Source organism: Perna viridis, chromosome 6, assembly GCF_037379345.1.
Source record: "Perna viridis isolate PV_CMFRI_1.1 ecotype Kerala chromosome 6, ASM3737934v1, whole genome shotgun sequence".
Classification (NCBI taxonomy): Eukaryota; Metazoa; Mollusca; class Bivalvia; order Mytilida; family Mytilidae; genus Perna; species Perna viridis.
In genome coordinates, this window is record NC_142450.1 from 28,577,963 (window position 1) to 28,598,128 (window position 20,166).

At 34.0% G+C, this 20,166-nt stretch overlaps 1 protein-coding gene across 1 annotated transcript; it reads left to right on the plus strand.

Annotated features, from left to right (window-relative positions):
• Nucleotides 1-1,439: 1,439 nt before the first annotated feature.
• LOC148614376 (monocarboxylate transporter 12-like) lies at nt 1,440-20,074 on the plus strand. Its single transcript, XM_088588508.1, has 5 exons — nt 1,440-1,812; nt 5,124-5,457; nt 7,059-7,329; nt 12,179-12,560; nt 12,924-20,074. Exons 1-5 carry the CDS (start codon nt 1,440-1,442, stop codon nt 13,637-13,639), a joined length of 2,076 nt encoding a protein of 691 aa, XP_088444634.1. The 3' UTR covers nt 13,640-20,074.
• Nucleotides 20,075-20,166: the final 92 nt, after the last annotated feature.

The following is a 20,166-nucleotide window of genomic DNA, read 5'->3' on the forward strand; positions in this document are numbered from 1 at the left end:
ACCTTGATTAATCCCTTGATTATTCTTTCAAGGCGTGTAGCTTGTTTTTGTTTTTGTTTGCGTAGTTTGTTTTTGTTTTTCAGATTTTCCTTAAAGAGTTATTGGACATGGAACACTGGGATAATGTCTATCTACATTTAATTAAAAGAGTTGATGATTGAAATAACTGATTTATTATTATAAATACTATGGACTTTTAAGAAGGCAAATATATATAAATACAGGTAGCTGTAGAAATAAGCAACAACAAAATATGTCAAAGTCAGATATTTTATTTTCATAAACCATAATACAATGGTACAGAGACATGACATACTAATAAAAAAACAAACAAACAAAAAACAAGACAAGACTATACACGCTTACACGCTCTCAATTTACTTCACACACTCACCCATTCATACTCCAGGAAAACATTTACTTCTTAAGAAGGTTAGCCTAGAGAAAATCTGCAAAACTGACATCGCACAGACTTTCATTTGATAAAAGTATCAATAGCTAAATGTTGTTAAATGATATAAGAACAAAACCCGCTTTCGAAAAGGTGGAAAACAAGATATTTTAGAAGAGCAATAACTAAGGTAAGCTAAGAATGACAAGTAATACATTATAGTTTTATTATTTAGCAACCATGCACTTATGCTGCCAACCTACCACCTTGTTCTGCAACTAAATGCTTATATTTTATACGACATATATTGAAAACTTCTGGCATAAAAGCATCGTCAATTAATGGTAATTGATGCTACATTTTTCGTCTAAAATCTCCATTTTTATACCACTAGAATGCAGATTTGTTTTATATTAACCTGACCTTCTTGTTGACGACAAGTTTTCACATAATTTATATAATTTCTAGATAATATGTTTTTTTTTTAAATTGTGTAACGTGTGCGTCAACCAGCTGTTTGCAACTTGTTACTCTGTGTCGAGAAATGCTTCCGAGATTGATTATAGTCACTCGGTAGACAGAAATCAATAGAAAAACGTTCCACTACACTCGGAATATTTTTATCAACAAGACGGCACAACGTCACAGATTATTGATATATCGGACATAAATAGATGCTGGGTCCTACGTCACGTTACCGTAACAACCGTTTTCAGTGACGAATCAAATTGAACCAACACTAATTTCTAATGTTTAAACGCAGTCTAGATTTGGATTAACTATGTACTGCCGACAAGAGTTTTCGTATCGATCGGCGTCTGAAACTGTCACGCAGTTGTTACATACATAAATGTACATATTAATGATGCAAAAAACTAATTAAATCAAAGAGCTTGGATATAACTATGAAAAAGGTTGGTGTTTTCACTGTGCCGACTACAAAATATGTCAGTTTCTTATGGCGGGATGTGGAAGCATGTTTGTCAAGTCAGACGTCATGAAAACGAGGGATACATGACATGAATTGTCTTGATTGCCTTTGTTTATAATGAATAACTGTACACAACGGGAACTTTCTACAGAGATAAATAGATGTTCAGAAAGAAGCTCCGCATTCCACAACAGTAGTAGCGATAGTGGCAATAATACTCATGAGAACGGCAAGGGCTGTGGGGGCTCACGACGGGATATAGGAATGAAGCCCCATCTTAAGAAGGAGGTAACCCTTGATAACGACCCAAAGGTCACAACACGGATTGACTTTGGAGACTTCTTCCCTGAAGGTGGATGGGGCTGGGTTGTAACTGGGGCGTGTGCGTTAGTGTATATCCTCTGTAATGGTTTCCATTTTGCCTTCGGGACCTTATATCTGTGTATCCTAGAGGAGAAGACTGGATTCACTGCAAACGAAGATTTAGCAGGTATTATTTTATTTATCTATACATTAAATGCAATGTTTTAACTATTGCTTCTTAACAAACTGATACATTAAAAAACATTTCTAAAACTGTCAGTTTATGGACCAGTCTTGAAACTTACCAGAGTTTGTCTGTTTAATCTGTTGTCTTTAGAGAATTTCTAGGAAAGTGGACTCAAGCTTGCAAGTTCCTATGGATCAAACTCTTGCAACCTTAATACTGTTTTTTCTGTCTAAATGCTTTATGATGATCACTCTTTGTGATTGTGTTTATTTCGTGTAATTTTCTTATTCTAGAAACAAGGCACATTCTCATCATCTTCTAAATGATTTATAGGCGAAAAAAATTAACTTAAATAAACCTAAAAGATTATTGACTGATCATGTTTATGAATCTTTTAGGAAGTTACTTGAATTGTGGCATTTTTATAATCATGTACAAACGTGTCTACAAGTGTATACAAACATTGTTAAATGTTTCTATATAGTATTGTCTGGGGTTAAAAAAAATATGAATAACTACATGATGACATGAAGGTGAAATGTTTTACAACATACTACATAATACCGCCATTTTGATTTGTATAAATGCGCATCTAAGACGTGAACCCGGATGACAAGATGATATTTGCCTTAGTGTATAAAATTTGTACTGAGATTTTTTTTTTTTTGGCAACTTTCAAAAAGTGATTGTTTTACATTTTAAGGATAGTAAGACGGGAAGTTTGTAGTAACATACCTGAGAGAAAGTATTTTTTTTTCATAGAAATGCATAAAGATTAATTTGTTTACAAATAATTTAGATTGAATGAACCGTTGAACTGCCGTTTTTATATAAGGGCTAAGTACAAGATACTAGCTAAATAGATGAAAAGGGAGTGAAGACGGAAAAGCCAAATGAAACCCGGAATAGGTGATACATGTACAAGTCATGTTATTGTTTTTTTGTTTTCTTTTTCGACTTATAAAATGTATGATCGTGGATTTCCCTTTGTCTTTTCGTTACTGGAAATTCCAGCACCTGAAAAAAAAAGTACCTCAGTTGTTCCCATTCTTATAAACATAACATAATTTACTATTCAACTTTAGTTCAACCTGACATCTTCTCTGAATAATTTAATTTTCATTTCCTACATAGCATGTTACAATACCTAGTATATTATCTCTAGGGACGTAATAATTACAGGATGATATGTTCAAAGCTTTGATACATGTAGCAATGAAAAGCTCTGAAAACACGTCTAGCCCTTACTAAAGTGAACATTAGGTTAACGTTAAAAAGATACTTGTCGTGTCTAAGCGACAAAGGGCAACTTACAGCTAACATAAAAATACCAGAAGCGTAATCGTGTAAGTTTGTCAGTTACTAGATATTTTGGATTTCTGCGTGAAATAAAACAGAAACATGTCAATAAATATTCACTGCAAATCTACCACAGTGATTTTTTTTCTGACTGATCATAAAGTATACTTACTGTCCGCTTTAGTTGGATCGATTGTTAAAACTTCATGCATAACGGGCGATAGCATGTTTAACAAGAATCAATTAAAATAAAGTGGAATGGGACACCAGAATTTTTTTTACTACAACCGGAAGTGGCGAGAAATTTCGCCATCTGTAGCAAATCCAAGAAGCTATCAAATTCTGAAATAATACTCTACAGCTGGGGTCTTTTACGCACATGAAGCGAGGCGCTTACAAGTTGATTCTCTGGATGGCTTTCCCTACATACATGTCACTTGTGAGCTGGTGACGATTTGACCAGAATTACATTGTCAGTTTATGACATCTTCTCGGTGATGGCACCTTGTCAGAAAAAGAGCACATAAACACCAATGTATTTCGTATGGATGGTGTTTTTTAAAGAACAATAAAGCAGTCGTTACAGATAAGAAGGTGCAAATTTAGACATAGAGTGGAAGCCAGGTGACTCATAACTGATAGAAAATGGATTTGCATTCTCCTTACTACTCATCTTTTACCACAAGGATCAACTTTCGAATAGAGTACCTTCCACAACACAGTTTTAATTGTTAAGTAATTGTACATATTAGACTACGTGTTTATTGAAAGAAGCCACAAAAAAAAAACAAAGTAGGTCTGAACGCCACAAATTCCATATCTAAACTTTGATGCATTAATTATCTTTGAACCTCTGCAAACGTCGTGCAATTAAATTTTGTTATTAAAAATGTAGATGAATGCATTGTATATTGGAATTCGATTATCAAGCTCACAGTCTGACGTAGCTTTAAAGTCATATTGAAAAACATGAACGTATTGGTTAATAACGATCGATTTGCCTTTGGGTGATATATTTAAACCACTTGAGTTGAGCAATGGACAATACATATATAGAAACAAATATGGCTGCATTAGACGCTTGACCGATTTTAACATTGAATATCCCGTATTCTGTTTCCAAATTGGTATCGAATGACCTGTGTACGTAATGGTTTATTGGAACGGGGTAATAGACACTCTGCGTCTGTTCAGCGATCAATGATGGCTCCAGTCTTAGCATGGCTTGTGGTACAATAAGATCAATCGAGGACTTCGTCTATTTGTGAAGCTGTCGTCTTAATGTATTTTAAGATAAATTGTGTCACGATCTAGTTAGGAAACAGTGCTAACTTGATTAGTTACTCTGTCGACATGAAGAAAAGATCACTGTGTGTGGAAGTGTAACAAAATAAAGAATCAACGCAATGCCATACTATATTGAAACTTTTTGTATAATGCAATAATAGTTCATATATCATGCTATAATATTTCATAATTTATTAGAAACAATTTAATACTTGAACTTGGAAGTAAAACGTACTTTTATAATTTTAATCTTCATCACGCGACAAACTTAGTAATTTTTTTTACAACGAACTGATTATAAGACTATCGATAATAAATGTTTTGTTATAGGTTTAAAAAAAAAACTTAGAAATAACTACTTTCCCCAAATGTTGCAAAATATTTACAGCTGAAAGATACAAACATCGAATATTCACTTTTAAGCTACGAAACTCAACTGTAAGGCACAGGAAAACAATGAAAAAAAACCTTTCTTCTAAGAATGATATTACAAAATCTTAGATCTAAAAAGATGTGTTTAGAGAAATAGAATTTATAATTTTTAAAGAATTTCACAAGAACAAACATATTAACATATTATCGCGGGCTTGTGGAATTATGCCCAGGTGCATCGTTTTTCCCTCCCTTTTTCTCATATTGGACATGTTTTATCCATATTGTTTTTAGTTTTCTATTTGTCTTGAGTATAACAAATACAATAAATCTAATATTATTGTTCTTTACAGCATGGCTTGGAAGCATAGGCATTAGTATAACACTATTTTTGTCACCTATAATATCCACTATTTGTCAACGAAAAAGTGCCAGAATCTACGCTGTTATTGGAGGCCTTATCTGTGCTCTAGGATGTCTCTTCTTGGCATTCTCCAATCAAATAGAGCAAGTTTTCATAAGTCATTGTGTTGTGTTATCTCCCGGAAGTGGAATTACATTAAATACGGCAAACATTATAATTGGGCGATACTTCAGAAAGAAGCGGGAGCTAGCGGAAATGATCATGCTGTCGGGGACTGGACTCGGCGCTGCTCTGCTCGCAGTTCTATTCAGAGAGTTGTACTGGTGAGTTACACGTAAAGATCAACCGTAAAGATCTGTATACAAGAACAAAGGTGGTATATAGATTCTTACATAAATGTACATGATTACGAATGGTTTATCAAATTTCGAGATGCAGTTGAACAGCAGTGGCTTTAGTGAGTACTTATAGCATCGTCATTAAACTACCGAGGTTGGAGAAGTCGGATAATCCACAAATTATTATGCAAGACGCTGTTTCTCTAATTTCTAATTACAAAGATACATTTGTGGTACCAATTGTAGAAATGCCAGTAAGACATCCCTGCATATCAATGGTGATTAGAAGAGAACAACCATGTACTTTTATATTCATCATATATATATAGCTTATTGTTAAAGAACGGAAATCTGAGCAATATTATAGATAATACTTACACCTAAGTCGCCATGTTTTTATACAAACTGAGACATATAAAAGGTCGATTCATTCGAAACACTGGAAAAGCAGTCCGGAGACTTTAGAACTGGCCACAACGCCACAAAACTTGAAAAACAAGTCTGAGAAAATTCTTAACTGTTTGTGTCGTCATCAATTTCAAAGACGTTGATTGGAGATACAACGGAAGTTAAGAATATTCTCAGGCTTTCAGTATCATTTCGCTTTTGTGGCACCGGGGCCTGGGGTTATGAATTTAACTTCTAGAGCGTTGCATGTATACCCGTCTCCCAACTGTCTTGGAGCTGCTTGGTCTGATCAAATCTAAGGGTTTTGCTATGACGTTATGATACCGCGGGAGTAAATTCGCGTACCGGAAACCCCTTATTATCTATCTTGCAGAAACCAGTTTAGACCCACAGTATATCAGATCATTATTAATTTCATTTTACCTTCTTTTTTTGGAAGGGGGAGGGCTTTTTCTGCCACTTAGCTTAATTCATTTTATAAGGGGTTTCACTTATGTTTAATTTCTTTGAATGAAAAAATAATTTCAGCATCACCGTTCGGCCGATATTAACATTTAACTCTCTTTATATGGCAGTGTATTCAAACTGTCTATGTAGGAAACACATAACCAGTCCGCATTAAACGTAACCTTTTTTTGCATAAAATTAATATTGCGTTGCACGTACTTACATGATTCCGTGAGAATGAATTATCGGTGCTAACTCGAGCAGTCTCTGACGTTGTAATCCAAATTTCATGACTTCGTATCATTCATGACAAGATTATTAATTGTTCTACGCAAAACACATTGACGTCCATGCTTAACCCGGAGAGATTGTATGATGGCAAATGTTCTTTCAAAGTCATTAAAATGCCCTTAACAAGCACGATAAACAAATCAATATCCAGCAACTAGGCTACAAACGTGACAGATTATTGATTCTCGTTTAAAATCACATATCCTACCCAATCAAAATAAATCTCATAAAGAATACGTAATAGCTGAAAACCCTTCTAAACCGAACCATTCATTATTAAAAGATGATCTGAGTATTTATACGTTCGTATTATATAACATTAATGGTAAAAATTATACTGATAGCGCAGTCAATTGCATATGCACAAATTTACTTTTAAACATGTTACATGCATCACCAACATAAATAGCATATAATTTGATGCAAAATTCTTTTTGTAGGAAACTTGAATGGCGGAGCGCCTTGCAGTGTATCGCAGGACTTCTAGTCCTGACTATATTGGCTGGGTCATTGTATAGGTCAGCTTCTATGTACCATCCAAGGCGGAAAGTGATAATGCACATCAAAAGTCAGAAAAAGAACCGCCATGATGGAGAAGATGACAGTCCGCCATATTTTGATTTCAGCGCACTACACATGCGCGGTCTCCAGGCTTTAATGGTCATTTCCGGTATTGTTGGTCTTGGGATTTATGTGCCATTTGTTGCAGTGGTGAGTATGGATACTTTCAGGCTTTACTATCACAATGTTGTTGTATTGAACTACAGTAAAAAGCAGGTGCCCAATACATCTCCATATCTTTAGAAATCAGTATCGCGCGCGTATGGCATGTTTACTCATCTTTTTTACCTGCAAAGCTAGGTGTTGATTCCAGTGCCATAGGTTAAGCCTTTATACATGTATAGGGTAAACTTTCTCTCATTCTGAAGTATTACATATGGGGTAGGGTAGTGTGGAGGCTAGGGAAGTATGTTTAAAAAGATTGAAGAATTTCAGAATACAAAATTTAAAAATAATGACATAAGGATATGATAATGGCAAATCAGAGGAATGAGGATTTTTGAGAAATAATGAATTTACGATAGGAAATCAATTTGTGATTTTTGAATGTTACATGCTGTAAATAAAAATTTTAAGTAAGGAGCTTTATTACTAAATCTATAGAAATAAATATGATGATAAATGTGTTTCCCTTCATATAATATTATTTTAATTATGATACATTAAATAAAACTCTGAAAAAGCTTTGTTATGACATCTTAATATGCCATTTTAACACAAATTGCATGTCAAGTTCAGGGAAAGTACAGAAAATATTAAGAAATGTAGATCGAAATGACCGAAATGCCAATGGAAATGGGGGATACCAGAGAAGGTTAATCCTTGGGTAAAAGTGAATATATAAGTTTAAAGAGACAAGAAGACAAAAATTAATTAATACACATAGACGAGAGACACGGACCAAAAACCCGGACGGTCAACCCAGATGCTCCGGAAGGGTGAGCAATTTCAGCTTCTTACAAGACACCAGCCGTGCTGCCAAATGAATGTCGTGTCTGGTAATGAGGACAATGTAGTTTATTGGTCATTTTGGAAAGAGATATGCCAAAACAAACCATCTTGATCAATAATAAAATCCAATAAACTAGTCCACATTTAATAACTACTATTGGGTATCATTTTGAACTAATTTCAGATAACGAGCATCGTTTTCTTTTGTGATTCGCAAATTACTGATAAAAGGAGAAAATGGCATGTTGTTTTAGGTAGTGACTTGACGTGTATCCCGATTAATATCAGCCAGGACTTACCCTCTGAATTGAACTGTGATACAGTCACTAACAAAAACAAAATGCTATTTATTCATATTATCTGGTAACGACCGTAAAACTTTGGAAATGATTATATCAGTCCATGGACAACATATCCTTGTTATCATAATATCTGTGTCGGCTCCTATCCCTTACAGGAAAATCTTTAAACTGATAGCGATTTCTTGCGAATCATATGAGCTGTGAAATGAAAACTACATAATGCATACGCTGGGTCAGTTGGAATATTACCATGTAGAAATGGATATTTGACAATGAGAAAGTTAATGTCGTCACGCTCGACGCTTGTCATAGAGTTCCTCATTGTCTATTTCGAGGTGAAGGCCAAGAAACTATACTTGTTTTGCATACGACAAAAGTGTAATAACTCATTTTTTTTCTCACCTGGCCTTAAGACCGTATGAGCTATTGGCATTACTTTGCGTCCGTCGTTGTCGTCGCTCGTAAACTTTTACTAATATCTTCCACTTAAGAACTACTTGACAGATTGTAACCAAACTTCGTTTTAATGTTACTTATTGTATCTTCACAATCCCTGTGGGGGATTTTTGATCTGGCGGAAAACATGGCCACCGTTACTAAAAGTAGACAATACGAGATGTAATGATACAATATAGTTACAATGGCTGAGCATACCCTTGTTTCAGAAGCTTATTTGCTCGACCAAAAGTCCGACGCACAGGGGTAACATCATACACCGTAGGATGGAGCTGTTGATAACTTGATAAGAAATGTCATAAATTTTAATTTTTTGAGGAACCTTATATATCTGTTATTGCAAGTGACACCTTACAGAGCCATGGAAAATACAAACTTACATATGTATGGCCAGTAACACCTTATTAACCACCAACTATGACTTAAATACAAACTTACATATATATTACCACTGACACATGACAGAGCCTCTGCAAATACAAACTTGCATATATATTACCAGTGACACATGACAGGACAGAGCCACTGCAAATACAAGCTTATCTATATATTAACAGTGACACACGACAGAGCCACTACAAATACAAGCTTATCTATATATTACCAGTGACACACGACAGAGCCACTGCAAAATGCAAGCTTGCATATATATTACCAGTGACACACGACAGAGCCAATGCAAATACAAGCTTACTTATATATCACCAGTGACACACAACAGAGCCACTGCAAATACAAGCTTACCTATATATTACCAGTGACACACGACAGGGCCACTGCAAATACAAGCTTACATATATATTACCAGTGACACATGACAGGGCCACTGCAAATACAAGCTTACATATATATTACCAGTGACACACGACAGGGCCACTGCAAATACAAGCTTACCTATATATTACCAGTGACACACGACAGGGCCACTGCAAATACAAGCTTACATATATATTACCAGTGACACACGACAGAGCCACTGCAAATACAAGCTTACCTATATATTACCAGTGACACACGACAGAGCCACTGCAAATACAAGCTTACTTATATATCACCAGTGACACACGACAGAGCCACTGCAAATACAAGCTTACCTATATATCACCAGTGACACACGACAGGGCCACTGCAAATACAAGCTTACATATATATTACCAGTGACACACGACAGGGCCACTGCAAATACAAGCTTACATATATATTACCAGTGACACACGACAGAGCCACTGCAAATACAAGCTTACAAATTTGTAGCTAGTTACACTTAACGGAACCACAGAAAATACAAACTTACATATTTGTGGTCAGTGCCCCGGAAGGGTGTTTACTTACTTAGCCATAACAAATACAAGATTACATTTCAATAGTAATTGACACCACAAGATGACACAACAAAGACAAGCAAACAGAATAATTAATATCCAAAAGAACCTTACACAACCACAACAAGTTACAAGTCAATTAGTATACAAAACTTACAAAGCACTACCATAAAAACAAAACCTTAGTCGTTAAAAGCTTGCAAAAACGCACTCAGAAAATATTTGCCAATATGTGTTTAAAATTCAGCATCCATAAAGCTTACAATAAACATGTACGATACAACTTTTGAAACATATTCCCAATATAAACTTGTTAAACTATATCAAATTACAAGTGTACGTATATTAAATACCAATAACTTTCATTCCTATATGTATTCAACAGTGGAATCAATATTTCCCTTTACTCAGACTCCATTAGGTCCAAATACACGATTCGTTTACGACATGATTGTTCACTACCAAAACAAGATGTGCCATGAATAAGCTTTAAGGCCAAAGTAAAAATAAATTCATATCAAAGGTCAGGCATTGCACATTTAAGAACAACACAACATTAAAGCTCCAAATTGACATTACTTTCTAATTTAATAGCTACCTTTGTATTAAAATTATTTAATTTAAAATAAACGGATGTATGTAGCAAACATTACGAAAATAATATTCAACATCCAGAAAACAAAATACCAAATCTTTACTGGAATTTTCATTGATAAACTTCAAACATAAAATAAGAAGCTAGAAAGACGGCAATCTTTTTTAAAAAGCTTAACTTGCATAATCTTCATACCATATAGAAGCTTAAAACAACCCATTGAACGTTACAACACCAAAACCAATACATCTTACAGGTCTATGGCCCTTAAACTCTTACAAACAAGCTGACAAAAGTATAGCCAATACACGTCCACGAAAACCACAAATATAACCTTTCAACTCCGCACCTAGTACATGTAGAAGTGTACACACAGTGGTAAATGCACACATATAAAACCTACAAGCCAGCCTGGCATCAATTACTCAAAAAGACGTAAGTGTTAAGTTGATCGTAAGTAATGACGTCATAACAGAAAATAGCATTGTTACGTCATAACTTACGATCAATTTTACACTTCCGACTTTTTTGTGAAATTGACGCCAGCAAACTATATCTATAAAAAATTATAAATTTATAAATCTATAAACAATTTAGCCTCCTGTGGCGGAGCGCATAGGTGTCTACTCCTATCGAATACCACGGCAGGGTTCTTTAACGTGCGAGGAACGTGATATCTTTCCCAACACGGTGCACCACTATGGTTAGCGGTCAGGTTTTCCGTATTATAGCCTGACAACCCCAGCATTTAACATGCCAGGGGTACCCCATTCCACCACCTGGAGCACACATCCCAGTTGCTCTGTGAGCAGAGCGCCTAGCCCCCGGCTAGGTTTCTGAGCACTTTTTAGTCGCCTTTTACGACAAGCTTAGCGCTGCTGCAGGCCTATTCTTTTGACACCCGGACCTGCACGGGGCTTTGGGATTGTGCTTGTCTGCTTGTTTTTCTTTTATTTTTTTAAATTTATATATTTTATTTTATTTTTAATTCTTTTATCATTTATTTTATTTTCGGAGATTGTTGTTTGCTATATTTGCGGTAGGTGTTATGACGCGAACAAAAATAAACTGAATTTCCCTCAAGAATTAAAGAGTTCATTCTGTTGCTGTGTTTATATGGCATATTCTGGGATCGCGAAAATACAATTCCCCAATTTTTTCAACAAAACATGAAATTTTCGACCCGCTTTAAGAATTTTCATATGGCATCCTAAAATGTGAATAAAATGATAGTACAGACATACAAATTCACATTCAATGGTAGCTTTCAAAGCAAACAAAAGTTCCGTTATGAAATTGAATTTATCAAGCTTATCCAATACAGCCTTATATTACAAAATACACATTGATCTATGTTTTTTTTTCTTTTGAAGATAAAGACGGGGAAAGATTTAAAATTAGGAGGAGACATGCTGTTGCTGCTTAACATATATCTTGGAATTGGTTTCCTTATTGGTGTATATGCCCAAGGATATATCATTATACGAGACAGCAAGGAATGCACGATTTGTCGTAGACACTTGTGTCAGTCTTGCTGTATTGCTTGTGGAGTACTTACATTTTTGCTTCTGTTAGCCAAAGACTTTAATTCCCTTGCACTGTATGCGTGGGGATTTGGAATATTTTGTGGTGGATATTTTTATACATTAAAAATGTATGCTTATGAACTTGTGAAGTACAAACTCATGGAAAGGGCTTGGGGCTTTATTTGTGCTGCTCATTTTATCCCTGTTTTAATAGGATCCCCTATTTCATGTAAGTATGTAGCTATATGGTTGTATATATAGGTCTTGATCTTTCTTGTTTTCTGCGTTTTTGCAATATTGAGTTGAAGAGGTGATAAATATATTCCCAAAAAGATTTCGACTTTGACAGTTAGTTTGTTGGTTTTAAAAGTGATTTAAAGTTTTTTACAGAAGCATCAGAAAAGCATGACCCTCAATATAACTGAGTTATTGTCTTAGTTCAATATCAACTGATTTATTTTGCAAACAGTAGCGCTAACAAACAGAAAATCAAAACTTATGTTTTTTTTTTTTCAATGTTTGGTAAGATTGCCGTCTCCTTGGAACATTTCCTGTTTCTCATCTATTTGTGTATATTTCTGTATTTTTGTAGTATACCTCAACCAGGTACACGGCGAGCTCCATCAACTACAGGCAGGATATATATTCGCGGGTTCCGCTATGGTTCTTGGTGGACTTCTGTTCTTTTTCATGCCACCTCTCGAGAAACACAAGTCAAACCAGGAAGTAATTCAGATCTCCAAACAACTGTGTAGTAAAAACACAGCAGAGGCCACTGCTCTTTTAGACCTTGACCTTTCTGATGCCATGGTAACAAAACCAGTCAATAATGTACAGTTTATTGTGTCTCCGTCACGTCTAAAACATAAAGGAAAAGATGGGGGAAAGATTCAAATGCAGTGTTTCATACACCACAGAGAACGCGAAAAGCCTAAACAAATTATTCTCTCGAAAATAACAGAGGAAAAAGAGGGTTTAAGACTTGATTTCAACGAAGTGTCACAAGTGTCGCTCATTTCTAAAAACAATGACAACTCTTTGCCTACAAAATTAATCAAACCGGAAAGAGACCATTCTGTAAGTTGTGCGCATGCGACGGATTGTCCTTCCGACAGCACAAACTCCCATCACACCGGGAAGTACAGTTCAGAAAGTTCATCAAAGTCATATGAAGGAAGGAAATTTAAGAAAAGCACAGATAACGTTAAAGTAGAATTGTTTGACCCACCGAGCCAGGAGAAGGAATCTACAGCAACCATCTCGTACGATAGTGATTTGTACATTAATCTTTGTGAAGCGCAGGTGTAAATTATGTATAGTTTTACATAAGATTCAGCAGGTCCATTATCCTTCAACACTTACTTTCTATATTTTTTAAAAATTGTATCTATAACTCCCTTTCTACAACATAGGGACTTGTTTTAACCATGTGACGTCTCAAATAATTTATTTTTCTATATCAGTAAATACTACTATACAGTAATTTTTCAAAATACAATTCTACCTGTCTGAATCTTAAATATTACTGTGCATAGATATTCACGGTCTTATGTTCGTCCAGTGAATCGCTCAAGACGTTTTTTAAAAAAAAAAAAAACATAGAAGCATAAGTATGGATAATTGCTTGGAACTGGACGGTTCTAAACAGTACATGTTGACGTATTTATCAGGTTTTACTGTAGAGTTATTTGAATATTCCAGTGTTGTAAATTCAGTGTCAGCTCAAAACCATAATGTTGATTTTTTTCACATTCCATGGGCATTTACTGTTTTTCACGAAGACAGCAGAACGTTTGTTGAAAGCAATGAAATAACATAACAAGTTCTTAATTTCATTTAACTGCATTAAGCAAATATTTGTTCATTTTAACACATTATGTTCACCCGAATTGAGCTTCCACGTGATTTTCACGGGAACGTGTCACGTAGAATTAATATGGAGTAAACATTTTTGATTTTCTATGGAGTAAACATTTTTGATTTCCGTGCTAATAGTACGGCTGTATATAATATACAATGCTTTTTATGACTATTACACACTTATACAGAACTCACTTTTTCTACGCTTTATAAGGAGATTTCGTAGCTGTTTAAAATTCATAAAACGTACAAGCTCGTGTCATTTCATTTTCTATTTGTGTTTATAAACCTTATAAACGTTGTCGACGTCACATTTTAGAAGAGCTCCCCTTGTGCAATTGGACACAACTTTATCCCAGAAATGTACCTTTTATAAAGAATCACCATTTATGTAGTTGAATCATAGATACTCAGATGTATCATTTTTTTTAATTTGGTATTAAAGATAGTTATATAGATGAAAATAGTGGAAAAAAATGACAATTGTTTATTATCCCAACACCACAAATCTTGATAAAAAAATTAATATAAGAAATCTCTTAACCGTTTCTCACGGAGTTTGATTGGAATTACTATGGAAATTAAGAATATTTTCAGATTAAAAAAATAAGTTTTGTGGTGCTCATATCTGGCGTTTACTGGTTTTGTAGGCTTATGGAGTTAAATATTAAAAGTCCTAACGTAACGAAGGCTTACATATTTGACGGTTTATCGCCACTTAAGAGTAACAATAACCTGAATTGATGATAAAAAAGAAAATTGTTTAATCGAGTACATCGGCATTGAAAAGTCTAAGTTAAGTGTGAAAAGGTCATGTCCTTTTGTTGTTAGGTTGCTCAATCTCTTGAAGTTTTAACTGCATCTTGAGTTGTGTCCATTTAGTTTTTTATGTATATAGATATCCTTAAAATTGCCTTTATGATTGTTGGTGTTTAAAAACAATTAGTGTTACTTTGTGCGGTTTGTACAGTTTGTGTAGCATCAACACTATATACTATTGTAAAAAAATAATAGAATATTATGATGTACAGTTTTGCTGTTTAACAATTAAGGTTCCAAAGTTTAAGAGCTGATTTGTTTGTTTGTTTGTTGGTTGTTTTTTTTTATTAGCTTCACATTTAACAACCCCTTTTTAAAAAGGGTAGACGAAAACAATACTGAGAAAGCGGTATTTTCCACCCGATTAAACATTTATTTAAGCAGTCATGAAATGTTAGTCTTTGAAAAGTCAGGCAAAATTTCTTAACATTAACTAGGCTTGTCTTAAACCTGCCAATATGACAGTAAATCTCATTTTAGTCGTCTTTTTTTTACCATTTCTCCATTGTAGAAGATAAAAAAAAAATATGTTATTACAAATTTATTTGAATGATTTTGTCAAAAGTGGTATGGTTTATCCCTGTCAATCTTTCACTAATCGCCTGGCTCTTTCATAGTCTGACTTTTTTAACCATAACTTTTGTATTCAATATTTTCTTCTTAAAGATACATGTTCTTCAGTTACATATGTTTAACGAAATGCAATCAAAAAGATCGAGTTATGATATGTTTTTTCTAAAAAGCATTTGATCCTTTTTATTGAATTGTTATTATGTCGTTGAAGATCTGACCCAGTTACTGACTGTCTAAAATCAAATTGGTTGTTCATTCATAACCAGTCATGTAGTAATAGTTAATATACTCCCTATCTCATCAGAAAATCTTTTAAACAACGTTTCAAATTAAACGTATTGAGTGCTTGAATCTGCAAAAATAATGCAAAGTTGTAAATAAATGAATCATGTTCAGAAAAAAACACGCGAATTGGACAATATTTATACAAAGTTTATCATCTATTGCAAACGAACAGACAGTAAGTTCGTCGTAAAAGTGTCAGAGGATGCAGGAAATACTAGTTCAAAGTTACTGTAACAATAGAATGATACTTAAACAAGAAGTAAATACCATTTCTGCATTTCTGATAACAGTTTGAATGATATTTCATGGAAATATTTAAGTTTTTTTTCATACCATGATTCACACACTGCTTGATTCTTACAGAGAATAGCACTTAAATATTCACGTATTAGCATTTGCTTTCGAAAGCTGGTAACTTAAAATACGAGAGACTTTCGATTACAAACAAACTCGTTCGTATCAGAAATGCTGCATTCTATGCTTAGTAAAACTGTGTTTTATTAAAGATTGTCAGTATCTGGACCAGAAGGGCTGCGTGATACCGGTATCAAAAATAAACGGGTATGTAGTTTGACGTTGTTATGTTGGAGCTGATTGGGATCATCTTCTGGCCGTTTGCCAGTTGGACATCATGTATTCAGTTGGACATCATGTATTCAGTCGGACATCATGTATTCTGTGTAACGCAACGAGTGTTTAATGTTAACTGACCATCAAAAGTAAAAATAAAAAAATATTTCGATTTAGGATAGATTTAAAATTAAAAAAATAAAACTCTAATGTGTGTATAAGCTTTTTGAATGATTTTGTTTTGTTTTGTTTTGTTTTGTTTTTTGATAGCGGCGAATTAGAAACGGTATGATGAATGGGGTTGTTGGATTCGGAGATGATGATGATTCTGTGGGGGTACAGAATAAAGAAAGGGAGGGGCAAAATTCAATTAAGAATGAGGTAATCTGAGAGTAAGTTGTGTGTGATGTTGTGAACAACATAAATTTAAGTGGTTGAAGTACTGATTGAGTAAAGCCTTGTGTTCATTGAGATTAGATAATTGAAGCATTGTGAACATAACGTTGAGTTTGTGATGACAGAGACGATGGGGTGATGCCTATGCTGTTGAAAACAGATAGTTATATCATATTCCATATTTATGGCCGAAATATTCTGTCATTTGTAGTCGTTGCTATGAAAATTTTATTCAAAGGTTATAGGAGAATTGTACTGCCTTTAACAGTCGTTGTGATAACGATGTGCCAAAAGTAGACAGTTGTTATTAAGCCTGATTATTTGATTGTATTGAAGGAGGTAGACCTAGGGAAAGGGACATAACTCATGGAATCAGTGATATGTGTGTATTATATTCAATTGCACCAAAGCCCTCAAGCTTTCGTTTGAAGAAGAATAAAATGAATCCAAGTTAATTAGATGATTACATAAGATTGATGTAAAATGCTGAATACAATCGTTCCAATGATTTTTAAGAGTTGTTTCCCTTACCTTAGGTCTACCTCCTTATTTCGATAAAAACGGACATACTGTGTATAAGTTATGTTTATCTGCTGTATACGGTTATTTAGAAATAGCTAAGATATATGTATTGCTTCTTTTTATTTGAACGTAAACAATGTGTTTGCTAGAAAACAAAATAATTTGATCAAATACACGTTATATATGATTTGGTTGTACTTTCCATACAAATATATATCAAATGTTGGAAAAAATACTTAACTGCGTGATATTTTGCACAGTTATAAGGACCAGCATTCGAACGAATATTTTTTTTTCGGCTCCTTATTAACTGAGTCTTTTTTTCATTGATTTGTGTTAATATGATTATTAAGTCCATCTAAGAAGTTGATGTAAGTTGAATTTTGTACGTGAGTACTGGCTTGTGGATGTAATGTTGAGTTCATATTGTTAAAATAAAATGGATAAGATTGTGCAAATGATCAGGTAACAGAACTAGTTCAGGGCTGTGAACTTTGATAATTGTCAGGGATAAAATAATGAAGACAATTTTCAGGTAATCTGATCAGGTGCTAAGAGTTTACTGCTGACGTTGGAATGACGTAATGAGCGGGCGGTATTTTGATTGGTTGTTGATTGCTTTAACGGGTCCCTATTTTGTTATAATTGCACTGATGTTATATCAGAACGTTTTAAACATATTGATTTAGGTTTTAACTTTCATGAGCAGTATGACGTTTAATTAATTTTATTAGGTAGGTCTACATGTTTACTCCACATCTATAGAAAGCGCATATCTTTATATTTTTGGTTTTACATACTGAATACGCCAACTATGTGATCAAAACTGTTTTGGATTTTAAAGATTAAGTATAATTTATAAATTTAGAGTTGAGAGACAATCAAAGTGAAAGTTGAATTAAACGTTTTCTAACCATATCATTGTGAAATTTTAGAGAGAAAGAAAGACCTTTTTAGAGAGGACGTGCATGACCGAATATCGAATATGGCCACCATGAAGTGATATTGTTTCCATGCATGGCATAGATTGTGATATGTCTTGTCCGGAAGACTATGTCTGAGTATGCAAACTTCGTGATAGTGGCGGCCATATTTTATGTGAAGAAAATGCCTTGTTTGTGATAATATTTTTGTCAGATGTGATGGAACAAGGTACTTTCTGATGGCATTATGTATCTATATCCTAATTCATTTATATTTGGTAATAATAGTAATCGAACAATTTCAAATCCATGTATTACATACAATTGTCATACTGATTAGCTTTTTTTCCATATTTAAATTTCTATGTAATTTTGCGAACGTCAGTTTTAACAACATATGATGGAGGGAATGTAGTAAAGAAACGGAGTAACACTTATTGTTTCATTATGTGTGTCAATTTTATTTTGGTCATTTAATGTGCTGTAAATGACGTACTATTAATTGTTTTTACCCCACTACACGAAGTGGCGTAGTATTATGCGATGCCCTCCAAAGAATAACTTGAGAACAGATTAGTGAATCGTTTTTTTTTTGTTTTTTTTTTGGAACTTGCATAGTTATTTATTACCGTGAAATACAGGTTATTAAGTGTCAGTATTTGTAAGAATCAGGCAAAATAAGAAAAAATCAGAAACATGCATGTCAAAAACCCACTGATCCGACAATATAATTTCACTCAAGGATGCTTTCTCTATTTGAAAAGACCATTATTTGATCTCTGTATCACTGGCTTTGCTGAGAAAATTTTCAATAGAATCTTAGAAAAATGAGGTTTTGATAGAGTTATCTGCCTTTGAAATGTTCGTTTTCAGTGCATTTCAATGAAATTATAACCCAATGTTGCAGCATGATATGGAAAATCTTGTCTGTTTTCCTTGATTCTGATGGTGCAAATAGTCAAATTACATTCAAAATTACCATGTTTCACCTACTGCCTGATTCTTACAGAGACCGACCATAATAAGTTAAATTGTCAGCAGAATCCTAAATATAGTTTTCAAATTTCAGTCACTTTGAACATTTTGCCATTCCCCCTTTTTACCATTACGTGGCGGGTATCTTCGTATGTTCCATGAATGCCCTATTCTTCTTTATAAGCTGGTGAAAACAAACTGAACACATTCTACCTTTTATTTAAACTGTCCAGGTCGTAATTAAAGCATCAAGGAATAAAGAAAAACAGATAATACGGGCTCATAAATTTGGTAATTTTGTAATGCCTGTTTCTTTTTATACTTTACTAGTCGATGCATATCCGCTTTTTTCAGTTGAGAGTAGTTCTTTTTAAAGAATGCTTTTTCCCAAGGTCTAAAATCTTCGACTTTTCCAGTGTTTCTATTGCATAATCTAGAACACTTTCGATCTATTTAGCGATTGTACTTTTCTTTGTTTTTGTATAAATTAGCTCCGAAACCTTATTATAATATACTTTTATAAAAAAAAAATAATAGGATCACACACTGATTAATCAAAAATAACGTGAATCGGAAACAAGGAACACGGGTTAAACCAGTATTTTACTTGACACCTTAAATAGATCGAATTGAGACACACAGATGTCTACACGGAATCTGGTCAAACATATCGGACCGAGGTGTAGTAAAATTGTTCAGACTTTATAGTTTACAGCATATTAATTGAGTCGAAGTATTTATAGTATGTTTTAATATGTGATGTTTTAAAAATTTTGTTTAATGACATGTTAAAAATGTTTTAAATAAAGTTTGTACAGGTTTTTTTCGTATTTTTTTATTTGAATTTGTATGTAAAACCCTGTCACGATCAAGTGAAATGGAAGTAAAAAGAAATAACAAATTTTAAGACCG

Excerpts from the sequence above, each read along its gene's own strand:
- LOC148614376 (XM_088588508.1), top strand. The coding sequence starts at position 1,440 with ATGAATAACTGTACACAACGGGAACTTTCTACAGAGATAAATAGATGT. Across the intron at positions 7,330-12,178 it reads ATGTGCCATTTGTTGCAGTG|ATAAAGACGGGGAAAGATTT; the intron begins GTGAGTATGGAT and ends TTTCTTTTGAAG. Across the intron at positions 12,561-12,923 it reads AATAGGATCCCCTATTTCAT|TATACCTCAACCAGGTACAC; the intron begins GTAAGTATGTAG and ends GTATTTTTGTAG.